General features: G+C 51.3%; 1 protein-coding gene across 2 annotated transcripts in view; it reads right to left on the bottom strand.

Moving 5' to 3' along the window:
- Nucleotides 1–27,391, bottom strand: part of RANBP3 (RAN binding protein 3) — a 387,515-nt gene that overhangs the window by 218,071 nt on the left and 142,053 nt on the right. For both annotated transcript variants that reach the window (XR_015302612.1, XM_086947244.1), the window contains exon 8: nucleotides 913–1,022. Coding sequence is in view for 1 of the 2 variants with exons in the window: in XM_086947244.1 (XP_086803370.1) it covers nucleotides 913–1,022 (110 nt within the window). In the remaining variant the exon portion in view is untranslated. The remainder of the gene's footprint in view (nucleotides 1–912; nucleotides 1,023–27,391) is intronic.

The raw sequence follows: 27,391 nt of genomic DNA, 5'->3' as shown, positions 1-27,391 counted from the left end.
AACCTTTTAAAATGTTTTTAAAAACATGAGGGCCTGAAGAATGGTAATTACATGTTAATGAACTGGAATTGAAGTGAAGATTTTATGCATATCGAATCTGTAGATCTGGATGTACTGTCTCAAGATCCTGTGTTACTGGTTAACAATGTGGAATTGCTGTGGGATGCTCTTTCTCATAGTTGAGGGTGGGGGGAGGCACTTGGGGCGTTTTATGGCTGTATTTCTAATAACGCAATAAAAGAAATGAATTCTTTTTTTTTTTTAAACATTTGTTTAAAAAGTCTGTTTAAATAAATGAGTATAGTATATATTTTGTAAAAAGCTCTCCTGGTTCTCATGTGGGCTGGACAAATTCAGTGCATATAAGATATAATGAAGATCAACTAGAGAACCATGGTTTCATTTTATTGCTTTAACTAGCTCAGTACTTCAAAGTGAAGTTTAAAAGTACCACACAACAGACAATAAATGCAATTCAATGACTGACTTCTTGAGTTACTGTATTTCAAGAGTTTATATTCAGTTTGCAAAATGCTTAAAACTAGCAAAATATTTAGTACAGTTTTCACCATTTACCCATCCATTGTTATCGGACATGGAATAGGGACCTTACTGTCACGAAGTCATACCCTCCAGATTGTCTTCAGTCTACTTATTCACTCAGATATATATATTTTTAAAGACTTTGCACTTTTATGTATTTAGATGCAAGGGAGTGAGAGTCGATGAGAGCAGCAAAAGAAAAATGTAATTTTGTCCTTATAAATTTGGTTGATATATACAGACACAAGCGGTTACTTTTTCATCTGTAACTATACCGGAAAAAAAAAAACTAAAAAGGTTTACCAACAATTATAAAACTCCATTATACCTGGCCTCAAACAGGTCAGAAATCATCCACATAACACTCACCTTATCTTCAGTACCAAATACACTTCTTGACGCAGTTGTGTTATTTAACAAGCAACTTGTTCCACTGGTGTCAGGAGATATATTTATACCATTGGTACCACTGCTGAGAACTAGAATGAGAAACAACAAAAGAGTTAATAGCCAAACGAAAGGAGTCAGGCAATACAACGAAATATGTTTCTTCAACATTCATGCTCTATTGTGTGAATCACTAGACAAGCATTTAGACGTATACTACAGACTACAGAATACAAAAACAACAAAAGTACAATGTTATTTAATATATAAACATACATTTTCAAACAAAAAAAAGGTTAGAGGGACGTTATAGTTTGGGCCAAATTTTACTCATGCCTCGAACATTCAGCTGTTGTAGTTAGCCGAGGTAACTATAACTCGCGCCCTCGCAATGCACTGCTTATGACCTCACATATTACATCACTCATGACATGGTCAGTGACATCACGGATGACATCTCAATTGACATCAGTGATGACATCATCCACAGCATCAGTGATGACATAATCCACAGCATCTCTGATGCACCCACTCACACCCCTATAGAATCATTTATACACCACTGCCACTCCCAAACAATCATTCACACACCCATTCAGAGCCATACCAGTACTTACACACCCAGTCACTGATTCATTGTTCTACACACACACACACATCCGCCCCCCTCCCTCCCTTGACATTCCCAAAAATTATCCCAGGGAAGGTGGCGGCCCCGGGGGATGCGTGTGTGGTTGGAGCTAAAGCCCCCTAAGCATTATAACTATATTAAAGCTCCAGGGAGGTGGCTGATGGTGGAGAGTGGAAGGAGGCGGGGGGGACGGACAGTCGTGGCCCACCCGCATTTCAAAGTATTAGCCCCGGGGAGATGGCGGTCCCACGCATCTTAATATCGAATTGCCCCTGGAACCTGGCCCACCCGGGGACCTAAAGTAAACAAAAGGCGGGAGTCCGCGCTTCATAAAAAAAAAAAAAAAAACCCAGCTTGATTCACGGATCCACCGTGAATCCCAGCGAAATTTCTTTGAAAATTGGCTTTTTTCTGGTTTTGGGTACCCCTGAACAGGCAATAGGGATGAAGGAGTTTCTACCCTGGCCCCTTTTCTTGTTTTTTAACTTTTTATCTTGTGCCCTGGTTCAACCGAATCAGAAGATGGCTGTCAACAATTCCTGGTTTGAAGTGTTAACTACCAGTCAGATCTCAGGCACGTGATCCGGAGGGTTCGCTGATTCACGGCAGCCAGTTTCATATAGTAGAAATCTTTCAATTTCTCATGAACTACTGAATACATTTACACCAAAAGAGTGCACTCTGGACCAAGAGCTACCTTCCTGCCAAATTTGGTGTAATTCCGTTCAGCAGTTCGGGCTGTAGCTGCGTCAACAGTTTCCTATGGAAATTAAGATGGAGAAAAAGGGTTTTGGGACCCTCCCTTTTTCCCTCCCGCGTGACGGATTACTCAGACACTTTCAGGATAGAAGCCGACGTGATCGCCCCATTAGTTCCGAAAAGTTCGCTAAGATACGTCCAACGGCGCAAAAGTTATTGCCACACCAAAAAACTTAATACCTACTGGTAACCGCGAGGGGGTGGGTAAATAAATAAATATATTATCTATTACCACGGTTGAGTATAGGAAGGGACCATGTCTACAAGAGGCAAAGCCCGACTCCTCCCCGAACAATTATAATAAATAAATAGCCTAGAATATCCTGTTCATCTGCATACATGTTATGCCATAGAGCTTTCTTTGCATAGGATTTAAAAAATGCATTAGAAGAGAACCAGGGTGCAAAAGGTTAATAAATGCATTCACTGGGGAGAAATCACTTTAAAGAAGCTTATTTTCCCTCGATATAAGTAACTCTTAACCTGTGAGGCAGCAAACAGTTCTCCTCAAATTAAGCACGGCAACAAATGTTCGTTAAACTGCTGTAAAGAAAAGGAAAATACAACTAAGTCTGTGAGCATCAGTTTGCCCATGTAGTGCTATAGATTTACAGGCTTGGTAAACTGCTACCGTCTACTGTTGGGCTCAGATGTGTGCAAGTTGTTTTTCTTCAAATAAGTCTTTTGATTCACAAGAAGCGATGTGACTTTACTATTAGTGTATAATGCGCGTGGCCACAGACTTCATCATAAACAGTTTTTAGCACACTGAGTGAGAATATGTATGGAGTTTCGAAAGAGCACTGCATGGAGCACTATGCGCATCACGCAGTGTCAGCAAGTTAGCAAAAGAAATCTGCAACCTACAGAAGCTTCTGGAGAAGAATGTGGGTGCATGTGAATCTACAGCACTACACGCTATGAACAGATGCTTAAAAATTATGTAACATTTTCTGTCGAAGCATGTGTAGCTGTAGATACACATGCTCTGCATAGAATATAAAGTAGTACCCTTGTAAAGCAGACGCAGCGAGCGTCTTATGCAGATTTCAGGAGCAGAATCGTTAAGACTGCTACAGCGCCAGAATATGCACACAACAGGCCTTGGTAAACGTGGTGAGGCGGACTAGGTGGCCACGTTGCAGATGTAAGTAACATATTATTGCGTTTGAAAGCCATAGTGCCACTTTCTTACGATTGGAGAGTGCCCTGGGCAGAACAAGCAGCACTCTAATGTCATTGTAAGTTTGGAGGCATAGGACTATCCATCTTGCTACTCCAAACTTAGAGATGCAATGGCCTTTGTGAGACTTTGCAAAGGTTGTAGAGAGAAGATAAGAATTACGAAAGGGCTTCTTCGAACGATGTAAACCATGAGGGCTCTTGACGAACAAGTTACTTATCTTCGGTAACGCTTTTTCTGGTGGATACAGTATCTGCCTGTGGATTCCTCACCATATGAATATCCCTTGTGCTAGCATTCGGCAGAATTATTTTCCTAGCTCTCCACGCCGACGTCGCTCCGCTTGCGACTCCGCAAGACGTCACAGGAGTCATAAGAGAGCCTCGTCGGCAGGAGGTCAGTTCCACCCATTTTTTCCGTGCCTCCAAGGAGAAACAGGTGGACCGACAACAAACCCAAAGTATACACAGTATACAACATTTAAACCAATACACACAGTACAAAATCAAAAAGGAAAGCTAAAGAATATCAGTGTTTCCTATAAATGTACCAGATGGAAAGAAGATACAATGTAAAACAACAAGCCAAATAAGGCATCCTTTAAGGTACACAAAGGTGGACAACGGGGAGGAGGGTGGGTCAGTGAGGAATCCACAGGCAGATACTGTATCCACCAGAAAAAGCGTTCCCAAAGGTAAGTAACTTGTTCTTCTGATGGATACATCTGCCTGTGGATTCCTCACCTAATGAATAGATTCCCACAGCAATACCACTCCCGGAGGAGGGTGTCCACCTTTCTTATACCAAAAAGTCCTGCAAGACAGAGCGGGCAAAATAGCCCTCCCTCCTCACTTCAGAATCTAAGCAATAATGTTTTGCGAAAATGTGGAGGGAATGCCTAGGTCGCTGCCTTACAAATGTCCGACACAGGAACACCTCTGGCTAAAGCAGAGGTGGAAGACTTAGCCCTAGTAGAATGAGCTCTACTACCCTCAGGTGGTTCATTAAAAGCAGGGGCATAGCAGATCTTGATGTACAAGATGATCCACCGGATCAGAGTGCGCTTGTGCACAGCCTTGCCTTTTGCATGTCCAACGTAGCCCACAAATGCTGATCGTCCAAACGTAAGTCCTTTGTTCTGTCCAAATAAAAGCTCACCGCTCTTTTAGGGTCCAGGTGGTGAAGTCTCACCTTCTCCTTGGAAAGGTGAGGTGAGGTGGAGGATAAAAAACACAGAGAGAGTTATGGACTGCCCCAGATGAATGGGAGTAACTACCTTAGGCAGAAAAGTAGCCCTAGTCCTGAGGACCATCCTTTCAGCATGTATGGTCAAAAACAGGAGCTTGAAGCTCACTCACCCTCCTTGCTGATGTAATGGCTACCAGAAAGACTGTTTTAAAAGACAAAAGCCTCAAAGGACAGCTATGCATGTCCAAAGATGTGTTGAACCACCTCCAGATGAAGCCTCCACTCGTGGTCGGCAGAAACCTGCCGGCTGAGACTGTCCGCACGTACGTTCAACACCCCGGACAGAAGATTTGCCATCAAACAAATCTGATGGTCCTGAGCCCAGGACCAGAGTCGCAAAGCCTCTCTGTAGAGACGGTACGACCCTACTCCTCCCTGCTGGTTGACATACCAATTTGCGATGTCGTCGTCCGTCAGGACTCGAACAGACTGACTGCGAAGGGAAGGGAGAAAGGCCTTGAGCACCAAACGTTATCACCCGCAATTCCAGAAGGTTGATGTGAAGCAACCTTTCCTCAGGAGACCAAAGACCCTTGATCCCCAGATCCCCCACATGAGCACCCCACCCTAGGGTTGAGACATCCGTTATCACCGTGGCCACCGATGGAGGAAGATGAAAGGGCTTTCCTAAAGACAGATTGCTTTCCAGCCTCCACCAAGACAGATCCGCTGCAGCTTCTCTGGAGATCCTGACTGACTCCCTGAGATTTCCTTTGTGCTGATACCACTGCTTGCGGAGACACCACTGGAGCTCCCTCAGTGCCAGCATGCATGGTTGACCTACAGAATGTAGGAAGCGAACAGAACGAGCAAGCGAAGGACCTTCAGAACTGGAACAACCGCTCCATTGTGAAATAAAGAGATAATCTCCTGAATGACGAGAATTCTTTGTGGAGGAGGAAATGCTTGACACACAGTAGTGTCCAGTACTGCCCCTATAAACAGGTAACGCTGAGAGGGCACCAGGTGAGATTGGCACATTGATTGAAAAACCCAAGTCGAACAACAGATGAGATGTTACCCGCAGATGATGAAGCACCATCACCAGCGACTCAGCTTTGAGCAGCCAGTCGTCCAGATAGGGGAAAACAGGAATCCCCGACCTCCTGAAATGATCTGCCACTACTGCCATCACCTTTGTGAGGACTCGAGGTGCAGTAGTAAGACCAAACGGAAGGACCGCAAACTGGTAGTGCTGCGATCCAACCGAAAAACTGAGATACTTCCTGTGTGACTTCTGAATAGGAATGTGATAATACGCATCCTGTAAGTCGATCAACACCATCCAGTCCTCTTCCTGCAGCACCGGAAGAACCTGCGCAAGGGTCAGCATCTCGAATTTCTCCTGTTTCAGGTAAAAATTCAAGATCCTGAGGTCCGGGATCGGACGTAACCTGCCATCCTTTTTGGGTCTCAGGAAATACCGGGAATAGCATCCCTGACCCCATTCCTTCTCTGGAACCACCTCTAACGCACCTTTTTGAAGTAATGCAAGAACCTCCTTCTGCAGAAGAAGCAAATGGTCCTCTGAACAATAATCTTGGCAAAGAGGGTGTTGGACAGGCCACATGAAGGGCCGCTCTCCCCCGGCCCGACCAGGCCCGAGCCCGGTCACGCAAGTACCACACACCACCATTGCACGTCCTCCGTCCCCTCAGGGACCCCTGCCTTCGAACATATCGACCTCGTGGGCCCGATCCACTGCTGGCCCGCGCACCCATCCGGGGCGCCATCTTGGACACTCCACCACAAGGCCGCCTGGCCCCCGATCGACCCCAACCCTGGGCCTAGCCAGGCCTCAGACATCCCGGCACCACCATCCACCCAGGAGGTGAGCGGGCTACTTGGCAAGTCAATGGGAGAAAGAGGTGACGATGGCTCACCCCCGCCAAGTGCCGCTCGCCCATCGCCTCCCCGGGCGCTGGCTCCACCCCCCTGCTGGGTGTCTGGACTCCCTCATCCCGGACCTCCCGACCTCCCGGTGCGAGGGTCCGGACATCAAAGAACATCAGCCCTATAACTGGGGCAGCTCCAGAGCAGGAAGGCAGTTGTATCTTGGAGTCGAGAGACGCAAAGAAGAACTCATCCTTGACGGACTACTGGCGCTGCCGTAGCTCTGCCTTGTGCACCATCGTCTTGCCTGCTGGCGCTGCCGCAACCTTCGTAACCTTCCTATCCTTCATCGTCGTCGGGACCTGCTGGCGTGGCCGCGGACCGTTTGTAACCATCATCTCATCGGGACCTGCTGGCTCCGCCGCGGACCGTCGTTTCCTTCGTCCATCTCGGGACCTGCTGGCTCCGCCGCGGCCCGATCATCTAGAACGCCGAGCTCGAGGATTGAGAGCTATTTCCACCTTTTTGGTAACAAGACTGTCCCGCTACCCTTTTCCCAAACCAGAGACCAGAATCGAGGGGACCCCTGAGTCCAGACCTCCTTGTACCATTCCATCGTACTTAAAGAATTGCCTATAAAGTCTCGTTGAACTTTACCCTTGTGTGGTGTCCGTCTGTGGGGGGGGGAAGTTACTTGTCTGTACGATCGCTGGAGACGGCTCTCCCCGGAGACCTCTCCCCTTATCCTCGGCCGACCCTCCCGGTCCGTCTAACATTGGTGGCCAGCGGCGCGATCCGAATCACCGCATAATCGTACAGAGAGTAGCTCACCCCACGACGAAATCACGATGACAACTAAAGAAAGCGGAGCAACCGAGAAATTCCAGATGGAGAAATTGGACGAGTACAGCCATCGTGAACTAAAACAATTCTGCATCGAACTAGGTATCGCTACCACCGGACTAAGTACCAAAGACGATTTTAAGCATGCCCTAGAATCTTGGGCAGAAACCGGGGCTGCCGGAACCCCCGATCAAAGCATCGCAGCAAAAACCACCACGGCCCCTGAAGAGCGAAGAACGGGTCTCTCGCAAGACGAGATCCAGGAACGAGAAAAAACCCGACTACACGAGCTGGAAATGGCCCGGCTCAAAATGGACGTTGAACTTAAGTTGGCCGAACAAAAAATCAACTTAGAGCACCTGCGTCTCCGAGAAGAAAGAGAGGAGAAACAGAGACAAAGGGAGCTCGAGGAAAAGAAACTGGCATATGAACACGAGCGAAAACTAGCTGAGATCGACTTACGCAAGCAGAATAAAGAAGTAGGGGTGTCCGAGCAACCCCACACCCCAGGGGCAACAGAGAAAAAGGTACACATCCCCAAGGATGTCGTTCGAGAATACTTCCGAGAGGACGACATCCAGCAATGGTTTAAGGCCTATGAAATCGCTATGACTGCACACCGGATCGATAGAAGCGATTGGGGAGCCGGTCTATGGGGGAGATTCCTCAATGAGGGCCGCGACGCCCTGCTACAGCTCCCGGACCACCAGATGACCTCCTATGACCATATGAAAGCTGCACTCCTCACTCGCTATGGCCTCACACCCGAGATGTACCGTCAGAGGTTCCGAGACTGCACCCGCATCCCGGGTACAACTTGGGTGGACTATGTAAACTACTTTAGCCGAGCCTTCGAGGGCTGGATCAAAGGAAGCAAGGTCACAACCTACGAACAACTGTTCAATCTTATGGTATGGGAGCATCTGTCGAACAATTGCTTCATTGAACTCCGCCAGCACCTCCTCGACAGCAAGTTAACGGATCCCCGGCAGCTCGCAGCCGAAGCTGACCGGTGGGAAATCACCAGAGTGGGCCGGAATGGGTCCTACGAACAGAACCGGAACAACAATGGTCAGCACCGTCCCCGAGGAGGAGGAGGGGGCCAAGGACGAGGAAGAGACAACGCTCCGGTCACCCCCGCTACCAGCACCACCCCCCCGGCCAACCGGGGCAGCACCCCGGCGCGACCGGGATACCGAGCCAATGTTACGTGCCATCGATGCCAACGAGTCGGCCACTATGCAAACTACCCAAACTGCCCCCAGTACCAGAGCCCAAGACCCCGCCAAGTAGCCGCTGCTGCTCTGGGGGAGGAACAGATCTCAGAGGAACAAGAGGAATATGAACAGGAACATCAAGAATGGGAGCCAGCCGCCATGGCTCTAGCCTGCTTAGGGGGGAAAGACATGGTCCCGCGGGTCCCCCTACCCGCTAACACCCAGAAGTACAGCCAATGGGTGAGCATCAATGGACGCCGGGCCGAAGCCCTTCGGGACACCGGGGCCAGTGTAACAGCCGTCCGCTGTCACCTGGTGACCCCAGAACAGTATCTACCAAACATTCTCTGCCCTGTACGTTCCGCCGATAACTCGGAAAGTCTGTGTCGGATGGCCTGCGTCCCCTTCGAATGGGGAGGGGTCGCCGGCATGTTGAAGGTAACGGTCCGAGACGATGCCCCCGTAGACTGCCTCCTGGGGAATGACCTTGAAAGCTCTCCGTGGGCAGCCGTAGAACAAAGAGAACACCTGGGGATGTTAGGCGTCCCGGACTGGGCGTGTGTCACCACCCGGTCCATGGCCGCCCGTGCCAACCCCCGCCCAGAGGAACCCGAATGGCCGGCGCCGCCGCCTCCGGTCGCCCCGGCCGAAACCACCGACCGTGACGTCCCCCCAGAACCAGCTCAACCTCCAGGCCTCGCTAACCTCGACCAGTGGCCTCAAGAGGGGGGGCCCACGCAAGAACAATTTCGCCAAGAACAGAAGACCTGTCCCTCCCTCGAGGGACTCCGCCAGCAAGCGCTCGCCCAAAGCGCAGGGGATACCTCCGGAACACACTGGATCTACTGGGACAATGATCTGCTGTACAGTGAGCAAAGAATCGCGGAGCTGGGGGCCAGCCGAGTACTAGTGGTGCCCCTCCGTTTTAGAGACTTTCTGCTAAACCTGGCCCACGATGTCCCCCTGGCGGGACACCTGGGTCAAGATAAAACCTACAGTCGTCTGGTGACCCACTTCTTCTGGCCCAAAATGAGGAACGATGTACACCAGCATTGCCGATCTTGCCCCACGTGCCAAGCCAGTGGAAAGAGCGGCCGCAAACTAAAAGCCCCCCTGCAACCTTTTCCCGTGGTCACCACCCCGTTCGAGAGGGTCGGGATCGACATCGTGGGGCCCCTGGACCCGCGTACAAAACAAGGCCATCGATTCATCCTGGTGCTAGTGGACCACGCCACCCGCTACCCCGAGGCTGTTCCCCTGCGCACTGTGACAGCCCCGGTAGTCGGCCGGGCTCTAATGGGGATCTTCTCCCGTGTGGGCTTCCCCCGAGAAGTCGTCAGCGACAGAGGCACGAACTTTATTTCTAAATATATGAAGTCCCTCTGGCAACAGTGCGGGGTTACCTACCGATTCACGACCCCCTATCACCCTCAAGGAAACGGACTCGTCGAGCGGTTCAACCGCACGCTCAAAGGGATGATCGGGGGGTTGGAAGAGCCCCTCCGTCGCCAGTGGGATGTGCTGCTGCCGTGCCTCCTCTTCGCATATCGAGAGGTCCCCCAGAAGTCTCTGGGCTTCAGCCCGTTTGAACTGCTGTATGGACACCCAGTACGGGGGCCGCTCAGCCTAGTCAAGGAAGGCTGGGAGATGCCCCCTCTCAAGAACCCACCAGATGTCTTCCGGTACCTCCTAACCCTCCGCAACCAGACCCGGCGGTTCAGAGAGCTGGCAAAAGCCAACCTAGAGGCCAGTCAAGAGGACATGAAAAAGTGGTATGACCGGAATGCCTCCTCCATCGAATTTGAACCTGGGCAACAGGTATGGGTGATGTCCCCCACCGAACCCTGCGCCCTGCAAGACAAGTGGACGGGGCCCTTCAAAGTAGTCGAGCGCAAGGGTCCTGCCACCTATCTCATCGACATGGAATCTTCCCGGAACCCCCTCCGGGTCCTCCACGCTAACAGACTGAAGCCCCACTTTGTGCGTTCAGAACTCAGCCTCCTGATGGCCACAGACAATGGGGCTGAAGAAGACTCCGAGCCCCTCCCTGACCTCCTACGGACTCGGGAGAAAGACGGCTCCGTGGATGGGGTCCGACTCTCAGAGGCCCTCACCCGAGAGCAACGCCAGGAGTGTCGAGTCCTCCTGTCACAGTTCGCCAGCCTGTTCTCCCTCACCCCAGGTGTCACTTCCTGGTGTGTGCACGATGTGGACACGGGGGACAGCCCCCCTATCCGCCACCGGGCCTACCGCGTGCCAGATCGGGTACGGGCCTGCATCCAGGAAGAGGTAGCAAAAATGCTCACGCTCGGGGTCATCGAGCCCTCAGACAGCCCCTGGGCCAGCCCTGTAGTACTGGTCCCCAAAGCGGCCGCCCCAGGCACCACACCGGAACTCCGGTTCTGCATTGACTACCGGGGCTTGAATGCGGTCACCCGAACAGACGCACATCCCATCCCCCGGGCAGATGAACTAATTGACCGCATGGGAGCTGCCCGCTACCTCAGTATTTTCGACCTGACGGCGGGCTACTGGCAAATCGGCCTCACACCCCAGGCCCAAGAACGTTCTGCCTTTTCCACCCCCGATGGCCATTACCATTTCAAGGTCATGCCCTTCGGCATGAAGAATGCTCCAGCAACATTTCAGCGGCTCGTCAATCAGGTCCTGGCGGGGCTCGAAGGGTTCAGCGCCGCCTACCTAGACGACATCGCTGTATACAGCCACCATTGGCCCGAGCACCTCCACCACCTCCGAGCAGTACTACAAGCCCTTCAGCGAGCTGGCCTCACGATCAAGGCCAGCAAATGTCAAATTGGTCAAGGGTCTGTAACCTACCTCGGACACCAGGTGGGAAGCGGCCTGGTGGCCCCTCTGCAGCTCAAAATTGCCGCCATCCAGTCCTGGCAGCCCCCCATCACCCAGACCGAGGTACGAGCCTTCCTGGGCCTCACGGGCTATTACCGAAGGTTTGTGAAAGACTATGGTACTATAGTGGGGCCCCTCACAGAACTCACGTCCAAAAATCAACCCAAGAAAGTCAACTGGACCGCAGATTGTCAAACAGCATTCGAACAATTGAAAGCCGCCATGTGTTCCGCCCCTGTGCTCCAGGCCCCCGACTACAGCCGGGAGTTCGTCGTCCAGACGGATGCCTCCGACCATGGCATTGGGGCAGTCCTGTCTCAAGTGAACACCGAAGGCCTTGATCAGCCAGTGGCCTTCATCAGCAGACGACTCCTACCACGAGAACAACGCTGGAGCACCATAGAAAGGGAGGCCTTCGCTGTGGTATGGGCCCTCAAGAAGCTCCGGCCCTACCTCTTTGGCACACACTTTCGGGTGCAGACCGACCACCGACCCCTGCAGTGGCTGATGCAGATGCGGGGGGAAAACCCGAAGTTACTACGTTGGTCCATCTCCCTACAAGGGATGGACTTCACTGTTGAACACCGACCTGGGCCAGATCACACCAACGCGGATGGCCTGTCCCGGTTTTTCCGCCTCGCGAGGAGAGTCCCCAAGAGGATGGGTAACTCTCCCCGCCTTCAGCTGGGGGGGACGCATGTTGGACAGGCCACATGAAGGGCCGCTCTCCCCCGGCCCGACCAGGCCCGAGCCCGGTCACGCAAGTACCACACACCACCATTGCACGTCCTCCGTCCCCTCAGGGACCCCTGCCTTCGAACATATCGACCTCGTGGGCCCGATCCACTGCTGGCCCGCGCACCCATCCGGGGCGCCATCTTGGACACTCCACCACAAGGCCGCCTGGCCCCCGATCGACCCCAACCCTGGGCCTAGCCAGGCCTCAGACATCCCGGCACCACCATCCACCCAGGAGGTGAGCGGGCTACTTGGCAAGTCAATGGGAGAAAGAGGTGACGATGGCTCTCCCCCGCCAAGTGCCGCTCGCCCATCGCCTTCCCGGGCACTGGCTCCACCCCCCTGCTGGGTGTCTGGACTCCCTCATCCCGGACCTCCCGACCTCCCGGTGCGAGGGTCCGGACATCAAAGAACATCAGCCCTATAACTGGGGCAGCTCCAGAGCAGGAAGGCAGTTGTATCTTGGAGTCGAGAGACGCAAAGAAGAACTCATCCTTGACGGACTACTGGCGCTGCCGTAGCTCTGCCTTGTGCACCATCGTCTTGCCTGCTGGCGCTGCCGCAACCTTCGTAACCTTCCTATCCTTCATCGTCGTCGGGACCTGCTGGCGTGGCCGCGGACCGTTTGTAACCATCATCTCATCGGGACCTGCTGGCTCCGCCGCGGACCGTCGTTTCCTTCGTCCATCTCGGGACCTGCTGGCTCCGCCGCGGCCCGATCATCTAGAACGCCGAGCTCGAGGATTGAGAGCTATTTCCACCTTTTTGGTAACAAGACTGTCCCGCTACCCTTTTCCCAAACCAGAGACCAGAATCGAGGGGACCCCTGAGTCCAGACCTCCTTGTACCATTCCATCGTACTTAAAGAATTGCCTATAAAGTCTCGTTGAACTTTACCCTTGTGTGGTGTCCGTCTGTGGGGGGGGAAGTTACTTGTCTGTACGATCGCTGGAGACGGCTCTCCCCGGAGACCTCTCCCCTTATCCTCGGCCGACCCTCCCGGTCCGTCTAACAGAGGGTAAGGAAGGGGAAATTCCCGGAAGGGAGTACCAATTCTATACAAGGTTTAAACCAAAGGTGTGTAGTGACCGATTTCCAACCTTGCAGAAAGTGAGCCAGTCAACCCCTTACAGGACCCACATGTTCCAAAATGGGGGATCTAGGGCTGCTTTCCTGCGGTACAAGAGGGAGCGGGAGAGGCAGAAGAGGAGGAGGAGAGATTGCGGTCTGAACCACGTTGGGGACCTCCGGCCCTTCCTCTATAAGATTTATATAGTGGATTCTGCTGCTGCTGCTGTTCCTTCGCTAACGATATATCTGTAAGAAACAGTAGTTAGTATTAGATTCCTTACCTTAGAATATCCCCAGGCGTCAGTCTGGATCAGGAAACTTTTGCCTAGCAGTACCCCTGCGCGTCGGTAGGCGTCGTCTGCGGCTCCGCATCCAACGTCTGGATGACGTCGCAGGAGTACTTAGACGCCGCCCTCGCGCGCTGACATCAGTTCTTATACACAGCTTTTCCACGCCAGAAACTAGGGCCCCGAGAAGGGATGACCTTAACCCTAGATATCGGTTCGCAGAACGGGAAGGATAGGTGGGGCGGTAGGGAATCTAATACTAACTACTGTTTCTTACAGATATATCGTTACAGAAGGTAAGTAACTTGTGCATCTGAAAGAAACAGGTTAGTATTAGATTCCTTACCTTAGAATAGATACCCCAGCAATACCAACCCCGGTGGTGGGTCTGCGAACCAATAATCACACCAGAAAGTCCTGGAGAATGAAACGGCCGAAAAAGACATCTCTGCGGACTTGGCTGTCCAGGCAGTAGTGTCTAGCAAACGTGTACAGCGAGGCCCACGTAGCTGCCTGACAGATGTCCTGCAAGGGGACTCCCCGACCCAAGGCAGTAGTAGCCGCCGTGGCCCGAGTGGAAGGGCACGCAGCCCCACAGGAGGCTCCTTTTTAGCCAGAGAATAACAAGCCTTGATGCACAAGACAACCCATCGAGAAATGGTTCGTTTGTGCACCGCCAGACCTTTCTTAGCGCCCACGTAACCAACAAAGAGTTGGTCATCCACCCGGAACTGGTGTGTGCGGCCCAGATAGTATGAGAGCGCACATTTTGGGTCCAGACGGTGGAGCCTCTCTTCCTCTTTCGAAGGATGCAGAGGCTGAAAGAAGGTGGGCAAGGTGATGGACTACCCGATGTGGAAGGCTGTGACTACCTTGGGCAGGAAAGAGGGTCGCGTCCGCAACACAACTTTGTCCGGATGGACAGAAAGGAAAGGAGGTTGTGAAGAAAGGGCCTGGAGCTCACTCACTCTCCTGGCAGAGGTGAAGGCAAACAGGAATGCAGTCTTGAGAGTAAGACGAAGAGGACAGTTATGAAGTGGCTCGAAGGGAGCGCACATCAGATAAGTCAGAACTGCGGCATCACGAAAAGAACAGGGGGAAACATAGGAGTGATGCCCTTCAAGAACCTATTTACAACCAGGGACTTGAACAAAGAGGGCTGATCAGGAAGCCTTAAGAAGGCGGAAATGGCAGAGAGGTAGCCCTTAATAGTGCCCAGAGCAGAGACCTGATGGGCAAGAGAAAGAAGAAAGAGGAGAACCGCAGAGAGTGGATCCACAGCCTTTGCTGTGCACCATGCCACAAATTTGTTCCACCTGCAGGCGTATACCGATTTTGTGGAGGGACGCCTGGCTGCCAGAATTACATTGCAGACTACAGGAGGCAAGTCAAATGGCCTCAACTGTCGCCGCTCAATCTCCACGCATGGAGGTGGAGACCTGACAGGTTCGGTGGAGGACCGTCCACAGCTGCTGCGACAGAAGGTCCTCCTAAAGAGGCAGACGAATCGGGGGGGATCGACCGACATGCTGAGTAGCTCGGGATACCAGTATCTTCGTGCCCAGTCCGGAGCCACAAGGATGACTTGGGCCCGGTCGCGCCTGATCTTCTTCAGCACTCTGGGCAGAAGTGGTACAGGCGGAAAGGCGTACAACAGACAGCAACTCCACTCGCGACGAAAAGAGTCTCCGAGCGAGTGCCGCCTTGGAAATTCCAACGCGCAGAACTGATGACATTGCGCGTTCTCTTCTGTGGCGAATAGATCGAACCAAGGCTCTCCCAACTGCTTAAAGAGAGCTTGCGCCACGTCAGAGTTCAGACGCCATTCGTGATCCATTATGTACTGACGGCTGAGTTCGTCCGCCCTGGCATTCAGGGAACCTGCCAGGTGTTGAACCATCAGGGTCACGCCCTGATGTTCCAGCCACTGCCAGAGGCGCAGAGCTTTCTGGTACAGGGTCCACGAACCCACCCCGCCCTGTTTGTACGAGTACCACATGGCGGTGGTGTTCTCCGTGAACACATGCACTACACTCCCCTGGACAGAGGGGAGGAATGCTTTCAGTGTAAGCAGGATCGCCCACAGCTCCAGCAGGTTGATGTGGACCAGAGGCCTCTGATCTCCGCCTCTCCCATGTGGCCACCCCAGCCCCGGAGGGACGCATCCGTCACAACTACGTGCAATCGCCCTGCCTAGCGAGTCCGCGGTATCCAGCCCACATCGAATGGAATACCGTGCCGCTTCTCGCCCCTCCGCAAGGGCTTGGGCGAGTTTAACCCGGGCCTCCTCCGGGCATTGTGGCAGCACGTCCGCGACCGTGTCCCACAGAGAGTGGGTAGAACGGCCCAAAAGGCAAGCGGTGTTGAATTAACGCAACCCCAAACTAAGTGAGGAGAACATCTTTTTTTGTTCATACCTTTTGGATTGCAGATTTGGGGGAGCTGTTGGAAATGCGGTCTGGGAATTAGAGACCTGGATAACCAGGCTCTCGGGGGTGGGTGGACAAGAAGGAATATGCTACTTACCAGTATGCATCTGTTCTTGGCATGTACGGCTGCTGACATTCATATCTGTGCATAGATCGCCGCCTAGTGTTGGGTCCGGATGATTACACATTGTTGTCCTGGAAGAGTCTTCGAAGTATGACGAGATAGGTGGCTCCTCCCCTGGACTACAGTGTGCATGGGCATCCTCTCCATCTTCAGATTGTTTTTCGCCATTGTGGCAGAGATGAAGTTAATACAGTAAGTGAGGACCATGCCTGAGAATGATTCTGAGTGCTACAGCTGCGACAGGCACCGGGGAGGAGGGCGGGCGATATGAATGTCAGCAACCCTACATGCCAAGAACAGATGCATACTGGTAAGTAGCATATTCCGTTCGAGGCATGTGGGCTGCTGAATTCATATCTATGCATAGAATAAATAGCAGTTATCTCCTTAGCGGTGGTTGCCCGTGCCAGCTGCAGCAGTCTGAAAAAGGGTTTTGAAAACAGCCTGGCCTACAGCAGCTTGCTGTTTGGAGTGTACATCTACGCAGTAGTGTTTGGTAAACGTATGTATGGTGGTCCATGTGGCTGCTCTACATATATCCTCTAGGGGAATGTTACCTAGGAAAGCCATGGATGCCCCTAACTTGCGTGTGGAATGCGCTCTTGGGGGAACTATTAATGTGCGTTTAGCTTTTTGATAACAGATCTGTATGCACTTAACAATCCATCTGGCTATACCGGATTTGGAAATAGGGTTGCCTTTGTGTTGTGGAGAGAAGGCAACAAACAGTTGTTTAGTCTTTCTAAAATCTTTTGTCCTGTCGATGTAATACAGGAGACCTCTTTTAACATCTAAGGTGTGCAGTGCTCGGTCTGCCACAGAATCAGGATTTGGGAAGAAAACTGGCAGTTCTATGGTTTGATTAATGTGGAACTGCGACACCACCTTAGGCATGAATTTAGGGTTGGTACGTAGCACTACCCTATTAGCATGAATCTGTATGAAAGGCTCTTGAATATTTAGGGCTTGAAGCTCACTAACTCTTCTTAGCGATGTGATGGCTACTAGAAAAGCCACTTTCCATGTAAGAAACTGTATCTCACAAGAGTGAAGAGGTTCAAAGGGTGGTCCCATCAGTCTGGTGAGAACTATGCTTAGATTCCAGACAGGTGAAGGAGGGTGTCTGGGAGGGATCACTCTTATGAGTCCTTCCATAAAAGCCTTAATGGCAGGCACCCTGAAAAGGGAAAGATTCTGCCTGTTTTGAAGATATGCTGCCATGGCGGCCAAATGTATCCTGATGGAATTATATGCCAGATTGCATCTGTATAGATACAACAAATAACATATGATATTTTGCGTGGACGCATCTAGCGGATTAATGTCATTATTGGAACAGTAAATGACAAATCACTTCCATTTGGCCGCATAGCATGCCCTAGTTGTAGGTCGTTTTGCCTCCTTGATGATGTTCATACAGTCATACAAGTTGAGGTAGCCAAACTCCATGACCTCAGGAGCCATATTGCAAGGCTCAACTGTTGTGGATCTGGGTGCTGAATGTCTCCATGGTTCTGAGTGAGGAGACTGGGCGTGAGGCGCAGCCGTTGGTGAGGCACCACTGAAAGTTCCAGGAGCGTGGTGTACCAGGCCTGCCTTGCCCAAGTTGGAGCAACCAGAATGAGCGTTATGGAGTGCTGCCGCAGTTTGCGTGCCACTAGCGGTATGAGCGGTACTGGAGGAAAAGCGTACGCAAATCTGCCTGACCAGTTCATCCATATCGCATTGCCCTGAGTCTGCGGGTGTGGGAACCTGGCGGCGAAGGTTTGGCATTTTGCGTTTTCCTTTGTGGCGAATAGGTCTATCTCTGGATGACCCCACTGCTGGAAATATGGTTGGAGCACCGAGGGGTGTATCTCCCACTCGTGCATCTGATGGCTGTGCCTGCTGAGCAGGTCCGCCATCTGGTTGTCCTTGCCTGGGAGATGTTCCGCCATGAGGAACATGTTCCTTTGAATAGCCCACTTCCACATGCTCTGGGCTAGATGGGACAGTTGCGGAGAGTGTGTGCCTCCCTGCTTTTGGATGTAATACATGGCAGTCATGTTGTCCGTCCGGATCAGCACGACTTTGTTGCGCAGGTGCAATTTGAATGCCTTCATCGCCATGAAGATTGCCATCAGCTCCAACAGGTTGATATACATCTTCTGCTGCTGCGTCGTCCATAATCCCTGCACGGTATAATGAAGGACATGCGCTCCCCAGCCCTGGAGAGATGCGTCCGTTGTCAGCACTTTTTGTGGGACAGGCTCTTGGAACGGTCGTCCCCTGCAAAGGTTTTGTGTGTTCCACCAAGGCAGAGAGTTGTATGCACGACCGGTCACCAACACTAGGTCTTTTAGATGCCCATGAGCCTGGTTCCACTGTCGTGCCAAGCACTCCTGAAGCGGACGCATGTGTATCCTTGCGTGCGGGACTATGAAGATACAGGAGGCCATCATACCTATCAGCTGCATGAATACCTGCGCTGGGAGTGAGTGTTGGGGCCTGAATTTCTGAATTAGCAATTGCATGCTGTTGACTCTGGCAGAGTTTGGCTGCGCGGTTGCTGTCAGAGAATTTATTGTTGCACCTAGGTACTGTTGTACATGTGCGGGTTGAAGGTGTGACTTTGGGTAATTCAGTGAAAATCCTAGACTGTGTAGGAGGTGAATTGTGCGGGACATGTGGCTGGCACATTGCTGGGCTGACTTTGCTTGGACAAGCCAGTCGTCCAGGTAAGGATAGACATGGATGTGTTGTCTCCGAAGGTGCGCAGCCACAGTCGCTAAGCACTTGGTGAACACCCTGGGGGCAGTAGTGACCCCAAAAGGCAGGACCTTGAACTGGTAATGCTGGTTGTTGACAGGGAACCTGAGATACTTCCTGTGACCTGGGTGAATGGGAATGTGGAAATATGCATCCTTCAGGTCTAGGGTTGTAAGGAAGTCCCCCTGACTGAGCAATGGTAGAACTTGCTGTAAGGTTAACATGTGAAAATGTTCTGACAAGATGTACTGGTTCAGGGGTCTGAGGTCTAGAATGGGCTGCAGGGAACCGTCCTTTTTTGGGATCAAGAAGTACAGTGAGTAGACCCCTGTACCTTGCTGTTCTAAAGGCACGAGTTCTATGGCCCCTTTTTGCAGCATGCAGATTACTTCTTGCTGCAACAAGTGCATGTGCTCTGCGGACATAGGACGGTGCCTTGGGGGTATGTTGGGAGGAGTGGAGGTTAGTTCCAGACAATAGCTGTATTGGATAAGTTGTCTCACCCACCTGTCTGTGGTAATGCCTTCCCAGACTGGCAGGAACTGCTGGAGTCTTCCCCCGACCGGTGTTATGTGGTCTGGGGGCAGTGACAAGGCGTCACTGTTTATTGGTGGAGGAGGATCTGGCATTGTTATTTCCACGTCCTCTGCCTTTGGTGCTTTTCCCACGATATCCACCCCTGTTATTTTTGTTATAGATGGTCTGCGTGCTCCCTTTGTTGTATTGGGCTTGCTGCAATGCTTGACCTCTAGAGGCTCCCCTGTTACCGGAGCGACAAACAGGAACTGCCCCTGAACTGCTGTGACCGCAGAGCCCCCATGGATTTTGCTGTCTTAGTGTCTTTTTTTAATGTTTTCAAGGGTCTTGTCTACATCAGGACCAAAAAGAAAGTCAGGGTGAACTGGCAGATTGAGCAAAGTTGTTTGGATCTCTGGTTTGAAACCAGAGATGCGGAGCCAGGCATGACGTCTCAGCATTACACTAGTGTTGATGGCCCTAGCTGCTGTGTCTGCGGCATCGAGTGCACACTTGATGGATGCATTTGAAATCAACTTTCCTTCCTGTATCAGCATTTCTGCTCCCTCCTTATAAACATCAGGCAGGTGTTGCATTAGCTGCTCTAACGTGTCGTAGTCAGCCCTATCGTATCTGGCTAATAGGGAATAGGGCCTGTGTATTTGAGATCCTCCAAATATTAGCCGCTTGAGCAGCTACACATTTGCCAGAAGCTTCCAAGAGTTTGGATTCTTTGTCCGGAGGAGGAGCATCACCACTTGTCTGAGAGTTTGCTCTCTTGCGAGCATTAGCCACTACTAGGGAGTCCAATGGGAGCTGGCCCTTGATGTACGTAGGGTCCACATGCGCAGGCTGATCTTTTCTTTCAATTCTTGGGTTGACAACCCTTGCGGTCTCCTTGAAAATGTCAGTAGCAGGAGTCAGGACACCCTTTAGCATAGGCAATGTCTTTACTGATCTTTCTGAGGTGGAGAAAGTATCGAACAGAAAGTCCTCCTCCACTGGGTCAGCATGCATTTCCACGTCATGGTTAAATGCCGCCCTTTCAATTAAAGCATTAAACGCTGCCGTGTCTTCAGTAGGCGATGTTTTGACATTATAGGACTGAGTATAAAGCGTAGTGTGTGGCTCATCAGGGTCGACAGGGTCAGTCCAGGGTTGAGGTTCCTCCTGATCTGTGTCAGCAGGATAAGTAAATTCATCCTCATTGTAACCTTCCCCCACTTCCTCGTTGGTGCGTGTGGGAGAATAGGCATAGTGCTGTGTATATGACTCCACAGGTTTAAAAAGAACAGGTGAGGTGGCAGAATCCCTTTTTCTTTTGAGAGGGATTTTGTATGACTCCAAAGGATGTTCTGGAGCAATTTTCCGTTTATGAATGGTGAGCCTGCCAGAATTTTTATTTTATTTTGAAAGTTTTATATAGCGCGAACAAGATCTTTGCAGATATCAGAGCGCTTTACATAGAGAGAGTACATGATCCTAATCAAACAGCTAAGTCAGTAAGGTTAACAGCACAAAACGACGTAGATCAAAAATGCAGATAATACAAATAAACAAAGAGGTCAAACAGGTAGTAAGGTCTGTGCATATTCTTTAAGAGTCCGCAGTAGTGGTTCAAGTGTAATTGGTACACTTGAACTACTTGGTGAGTTGGGCTGGGTTGAGTTGGGTGAGAGTTGTATGGGGTTTGTGGAGAGAAGTTCTTTGATGATGTGCAGTTCTTCTTTGACCTGGATGAGGGTGGCCATGATGTTGTCCAGCGTGGGGTATGCGATGGAAGTGGGGGCGGGGATCAGAGGTGCATGACTGACCTGTGAATTAGCGAGCAGGAGGGGGGGAAGGCTGGTGTTAGTGCAGGGCTCCATTGTGTCAGTGTCCATGTACGGGACGGAGTTAGGGAGGGGAGAGAGTTTGGGCGGGGGCGGTGTGGATGAGGTAGAGAGGGGGTTGGTGGAAGGCGGAGAGAGCAAGGTGGTGGCTGGGTGTAAGTTAGAGGAGGTGGAGGTGGAGTAATGGTAGTGAGGACTGAGAGTGGGGGGGGGGGGAGTGGGATTGATGGTGGACCTGTTGAGAGGTGGGGGAGTTAAGTAGGGAGCGGAAGTGTGTTCTACATATCTAGTCAGAGGGTAGTGGGGACTGAGGACGGGAGGGGATAACGGGTGGGAATTGTCGTTGTGTGTGTGTCGTTCCGGAGCTGAGCTAGGTTGGGGGTGGGAGCTGTGATGTCAGGGGAGAGAGGAGTGAGGGTGGGAGCTGTGATGTCAGGGGAGCAAGGAGTCTTTATGGGGTGTGTGGAGGTCCGAGGGTTGGTAGGGGCAGAGTTGAGGGTGCTGTCAGGGGAGAGAGGAGTGTGAGTGGGAGCTGTGATGTCAGGGGAGAGAGGAGTGTTAATGGTGTGTGTGGAGATCCGAGGGTTGGTCGAACGGGATGGGTTGGTGTTGAGGGTTATGTCAGGGGAGAGAGGGGAGTGGGTGGGAGCTGTGGTGTCAGGGGAAAGAAGGGTGTGTGTGTGAGAGCAGTGTGGGTGGGAGCGAAATGAGTGTTAATGGAATGTGTGTAGTTCTGAAGATTGGTGCGTGGGGAGGGGGTGGGGTTGCGGGTGAGGGTAGTGGTGTCAGGGGTGAAGGGAATGGCGGTGATTTGAGTCATCGGTGCATTACAGGAGGTTAAGAATTAAAAATTAAAACGGGTGCAGTTTGGCTAAATGTACCGAGTACAAGTAGATGTATGGTGCTGTCAGTATACTGGAGCAGACTACAAAAGCCACAGTAAGTTACATGAATCGCAGGTGACATTAGAGCGCAAACAGAAGATATATGCGGTGCTCGCACTCCCATGGCAGAGGGTCCTCAGACCCCTCCCAATCCGCCTCGCCCTCCATCTCCTGGTACTCAAGTTCAAATGATGGGGCCGGATAATAGAAGTATTGCAGTTATCTCGACGTCGAATGCGGCGTCGATTGATGCTGTTCCGATGCCAGAACCGGAACGAGGGGGGGGGGGGGGATAAATCAGGGACGACGTCATCTGGGGCGACACCCTAGGAGTCAACGCCAGCGGAGGGGTCGTTAGGTCGACCAGCGGCGACCCGGATCCGACGGATCAGGCGGGGCCCTGCGGCATCAGGACCGAAGCACCTGACGGCGCCGAAACACACGGCCCGCATAGGCTCCCAGTCGGGACCGTGGGGCCCGAAGGCGCCGAAGAACCCAACGGAGGAGTGAGTAACCTCATGGCCACGCAGAAGGCATCGGTCTCCTCCAGCGGCGCGTTCTGCCCAGGGACCGGCGGGTATGGAGCAGGCCGCGACGCCTGCGGCTTTGGCGGAGCAGCGTAGGCGTGTCGCCCGAACCCCCGGCCGCGCCAAACGAGCGTCGGGGGGAGTCAGAAGAGCGGTGCGGCTTCTTCGACTTCTTGTGCCTCTTACCGGAGGACTTGGAGCCCGACGAGTGGTGTCGACTCGCCGAACTGTGATGACACCGGCACCGCGACCTGTGCCCTTGACCTTCTCCTGGACCTCGAGCGGCGCGGGGTCGCCTGCCGGAGCTTGAGGCGCTTACGGGACTGCTCCCGCCTAGCTTTCGACATCAAGGCACAGCAGTCGGGGCACGACTTATCATCGTGGTCGGCCCCTAAGCAATACAGGGACAGGCAATGGGGGTCGGTAACCAACATCAGTCGGCTGCAGTTGGCACAGGGCTTGAACCCGGGCATCCCTACTGGCACCGATAGAGAGAAAAACAGGATCAAAAAGGATCGAAAAAGTTTAGTCACAAAATGACTAAAGGGTACCACTTTTTCCGGATCGGCGCTTGCTGGCACAGAAAAAAGAAGAACTGACGTCAGCGCGCGAGGGCGCGTCTAAGTACTCCGGCGACGTCATCCCGGCGCAAACAACGCCGACAGATGCGGAGCTGCAGACTACGCCTGCTGACGCGCAGGGGTACTGCTACGCAAAAGTTTCCGTATCCAGCCTGACGCCTGGGGATATTGTATGGTAAGGAATCTAATACTAACCTGTTTCTTTCAGATTAGGTTGACGGACGTTGAGAAAGGAAGACCTTCCAATGCCTTGATAGCTCTTGAAGCCAAAACCTCTCGACTGGGTCTGCAATCCCAAGGATTTTGCAGTGGCTCTGCTATCCTTAAACCTCTGCAAAGCCAAATCTGCTTTTTCCCCAAAAAGCTTTGAGCCGTCAAAGGGCAAATCAACAAGAGTAGCCCGGACATCAGGGGAAAATCCAGAAGAAAGAAGCCAAGCTTGCCTTCTTGTAGCTATGGAGGATCCCATAATTCTGGCTACTCAGTCAGCCATATCTAGACCTGATTAATAACTTGTCTAGAAACCGCCTACGCGTCTAACAGAACCTCCATAAAGTTTCCCCTCTCCTCTTCAGGTAACTTAGGGGCCAATTGTTTTGCTGAGTCCATCAAAGCATGTAAGTAACGGCCCAATAGACAAGTGAAATTGGTCGATTTCAGAGCCATGCTAGAAGAAGAGAAAGCCTTTTTAGCTGACTGTTCCATCTTCTTTGAGTCTCCGTCAGCTGGGGCCTAAGGAAAAGCACCTGAAGATAGCTTGGAGCAAGATGCCTGCACCACCAAACTCACTGGAGATGGATGTGAAGAAAGAAAACCTGGATCCCCTGGTGCAGTCCTATACCTTCTAGCCACTGCCTTACAAACGGCAGGCGAAAAGAGTGGTTTACGCCAAACCTCGAGGATAGGATCCAACAAAGCTTCATTAAAGGGTAACAGAGGCTCCAATGTGGAGGACGGTGCATGTAAGACCTCGGTCAATAAATTAGGCTAATATTCAGCAGTAGGTAACTGCAAATCCAAAAGCTCTGCAGCTTTTCTTATTACCAAATGGTAGGGAGCTATCTCCTGAGGTGGTGAAGCCCTTGTAGAAGAGAGCCCCCACTCTGGAGAGGTATCCAAACCGCTCGCCTCCTGAATGCCTTCAAATTCATCCAGAAACTCTTCCAACTCGCCTTCTTCGACCTCCTCTCTACAGTACTGCCTTCAAATTCATCCAGAAACTCTTCCAACTCGCCTTCTTCGACCTCCTCTCTACGGTACTGCTCTTCTTCTAAAAGCCTCTGAGCTTCTCTCTGTGAACGAATCTGTGGACGCGGCGTTGGTGGCGTCATACGCACTGCCAACTGCGCCGGAGCCAGCGTCAAAGAGGGTCCGAAGGAGGCACGAGATCCACACGAGGCAGAGAGGAGGGCTCACAAGACGGAGCTGAGGGCTCACCAGACGGCGCCAAGGATTCCATCAACAGCGCCGAGAGTCTTGGCGCCGGAAATTGCCATGACGGCGCCATCACCATAAAGGGTGCCTGGGCACAGTGTTGGGGCACACCCAAGTTGAATGCCAGCGGACCAATGGGACCAGAAGGTGCTCCAGATGGGAAAGCCGCCCTTGTAAAAACACTGTACATAGCATTTAAAAAATGTGACGGATCCGCCCCTGGAGCCGGGAACTGTAGATATGGATTGGAGCCAGTATCCGAACGGGGAGTTCCCGGCGTCGGAACATTCGGATCCACTGGTTCAATCTCAGGCACAGGAGAAGATGATAGATCCTGAACCGACTCGGCATCTGAAGCTGGTGAATTCCTCAGCGCTTGCGTGCTTCTAAGCGAAGGAGTCTTCTCCGGAGCCACATGGCGACGTCGAGGGGCAGGCGAAGGCGACCTCGAAGCCTTACCCTTCGACGAGCGGCGCCGAGATCCATGCTTTCTTTTTATCTTAGGTTTCCTCGACTTCGATGTATGTGAAGTTGACTACTTCGACTTATCTCGTTTTCGCCCTCTATCTTCTTTCTTCGCCTTGGCCAGAAACAATTTGGCATCCTGTGGTGCAGGGGATATTCATAAGGTGAGGAATCCACAGGCAGATGTATCCATCAGAAATCTAGTGTATGTAAAGCTCTTTCTGCAACAGAGTCTGGCTGCGGGAGGAAGCCTGGTAGTTCTATAGTTTGGTTATGGTTGAAGTGCGATAACACCTTCAAGAGAAATTTATGATTGCTTTGGAGAACAATACACAAAGAAAGGACAAGGATGCTTTTTGGGGGAGGTCCAGCATAAGTGCCCCAGAGCAAGTCTACAGAAAAGGTTATGCTGTTCCTCAGGAGTATGAGTCAGAGTGAAGGGAATCTAAACCAACCTGACCAGAATTGTTCAATGTTGGGAATCCAATTATTGGAATATAATGCCCTCACACACCCAGTAGGGTGTCATGCTTCATCATTGGGCTGCTCCTCGTCGGGTCGGCAATGCAATACCAGACGGGCACCCTATAGTAGGGGCACTTTAGCGGAGATCTTTTTCCAACAGCCGTATGGTGAAGTGAGGGCGAGGGGCCAGATATGTGTAGATGTATAGGATTAGAATGAATCTAAAATAGGGTTGGTAGCACCAGCTACAGCAATTTCTAATCAATAGGTCTCCTACCCCAAGTAAAAACAATCAATAAGGTGTTTGACTAAGCTTATGTCTTAGATTAAGCATACTTATTGGTGACAGGTCAACATGTTTCTCGCTCAGTGTATAATCTACAGGCCCAGAAATCGTCAGGACCAGAAAAATGAAAACTATCCACAACTCAGAATTGGTGACGTGGATGCATACTCACATCAATCATGCAACTACCTAGTTGTGTACCAGTTAGTACTGGAACTAACCAATGTTTTGGACTAACCAGGCTTCAACAGTACCCTGTAGGTTGTGCACGAGGAGTTCCTCATGTACTGCGTGCCAGTAGCACGCCGTCTCAGGACCTACCCACGCCTACCGGGTCCAGCAGAACAACCATAATGCTGTGAATCTGAAAGAAAGGTTCCTGTAAAGTGGGTGCCTGCAGTGCGCTAATGCAAAAGAAGCTACCTTCCAGGAAAAGAACAAGAGGTGCAATGAGTGCAAATGTTCAAAGGGTAGCCTCCCAGAACACTGGTATCCTAGGAGGTATGAACCTCTAAAGACCTTCCATGAAAGCCAAGCCTGTTGAAATTCTGAATAAGGATAAATATTCCCTGTTCTGCATGTAGGCTGTAACATCAATACATATATATTGATGTAAAAGCAATGGCTGACTTCTGTAGATATAACAGGTAGTAGCCGTTACCCTGGACGTAAGACTTCAAAGGTTTCTAAGTCGTTATAGATGCTGTAGTGTAGTGGACCAACCTCTTCTATTTTGCGAACCGAACTAACAGGCCTGTACAGTGGGCCTATGAGCTTCCTCTAGAATGGTCATGCATTTTTGACGAAGGTTTAAATGATCAAAATCTAAAAGCCTAGGTGACAAACTGATTGATTGAGTTGCCTGGTGGGGTGTCTGATCTGGCATTGCCATAGTGTGAGAAGGTCTGGACTGAGCGTCAATTTCTCATTTCCAGGAACACCACAGTTTTCACGATGAGGATCACAGATGTTGGTCTCCTCTTCCTCACCACGAATAGGTGAAATGGAAATGGCAGCAGAGATCCCTGATCACTTCATCTATAGTGCATTGCCCATGGACTTGGGTACGTTAGATTAAGTCTTAAAACATTTTGTTTCCAGGGGTGGTGAACAACTATTAGCAGGTCTTAAAGGTAGAGTTCCAAATCGTGGGTTTGTTGATGCATCCTGCTGATCAGGTCTGCAAAACCATTATCCATCATTAGTAGGTGGTCTGCTATGAGTAGTATGATGTGGGGAAACGCACAACAGCAAGTCTTCCAGTGATAGCGCTAAAAGCCCGTTTTTATAGGAACTACACAGCAGTCAAGTTCACCATCTTGATGAGGATTACCGTCCCTCGAATGACCTGGAAAAAAGCTGAGGTCATGTTGCATGAATTACTGTTCTAAGTAAATTGATGTGGCATCCTTCACCTGGACAGTCATGTAGTTAATTTCTGCAAAACAGCCTAAGAGAGGAGTCCATGGTGAAAGTCATCCAATTAGGCCCG

This window comes from Lissotriton vulgaris, chromosome 12, assembly GCF_964263255.1.
Source record: "Lissotriton vulgaris chromosome 12, aLisVul1.2, whole genome shotgun sequence".
Classification (NCBI taxonomy): domain Eukaryota; kingdom Metazoa; phylum Chordata; class Amphibia; order Caudata; family Salamandridae; genus Lissotriton; species Lissotriton vulgaris.
This window is presented reverse-complemented; position numbering and strand designations above follow the sequence as displayed.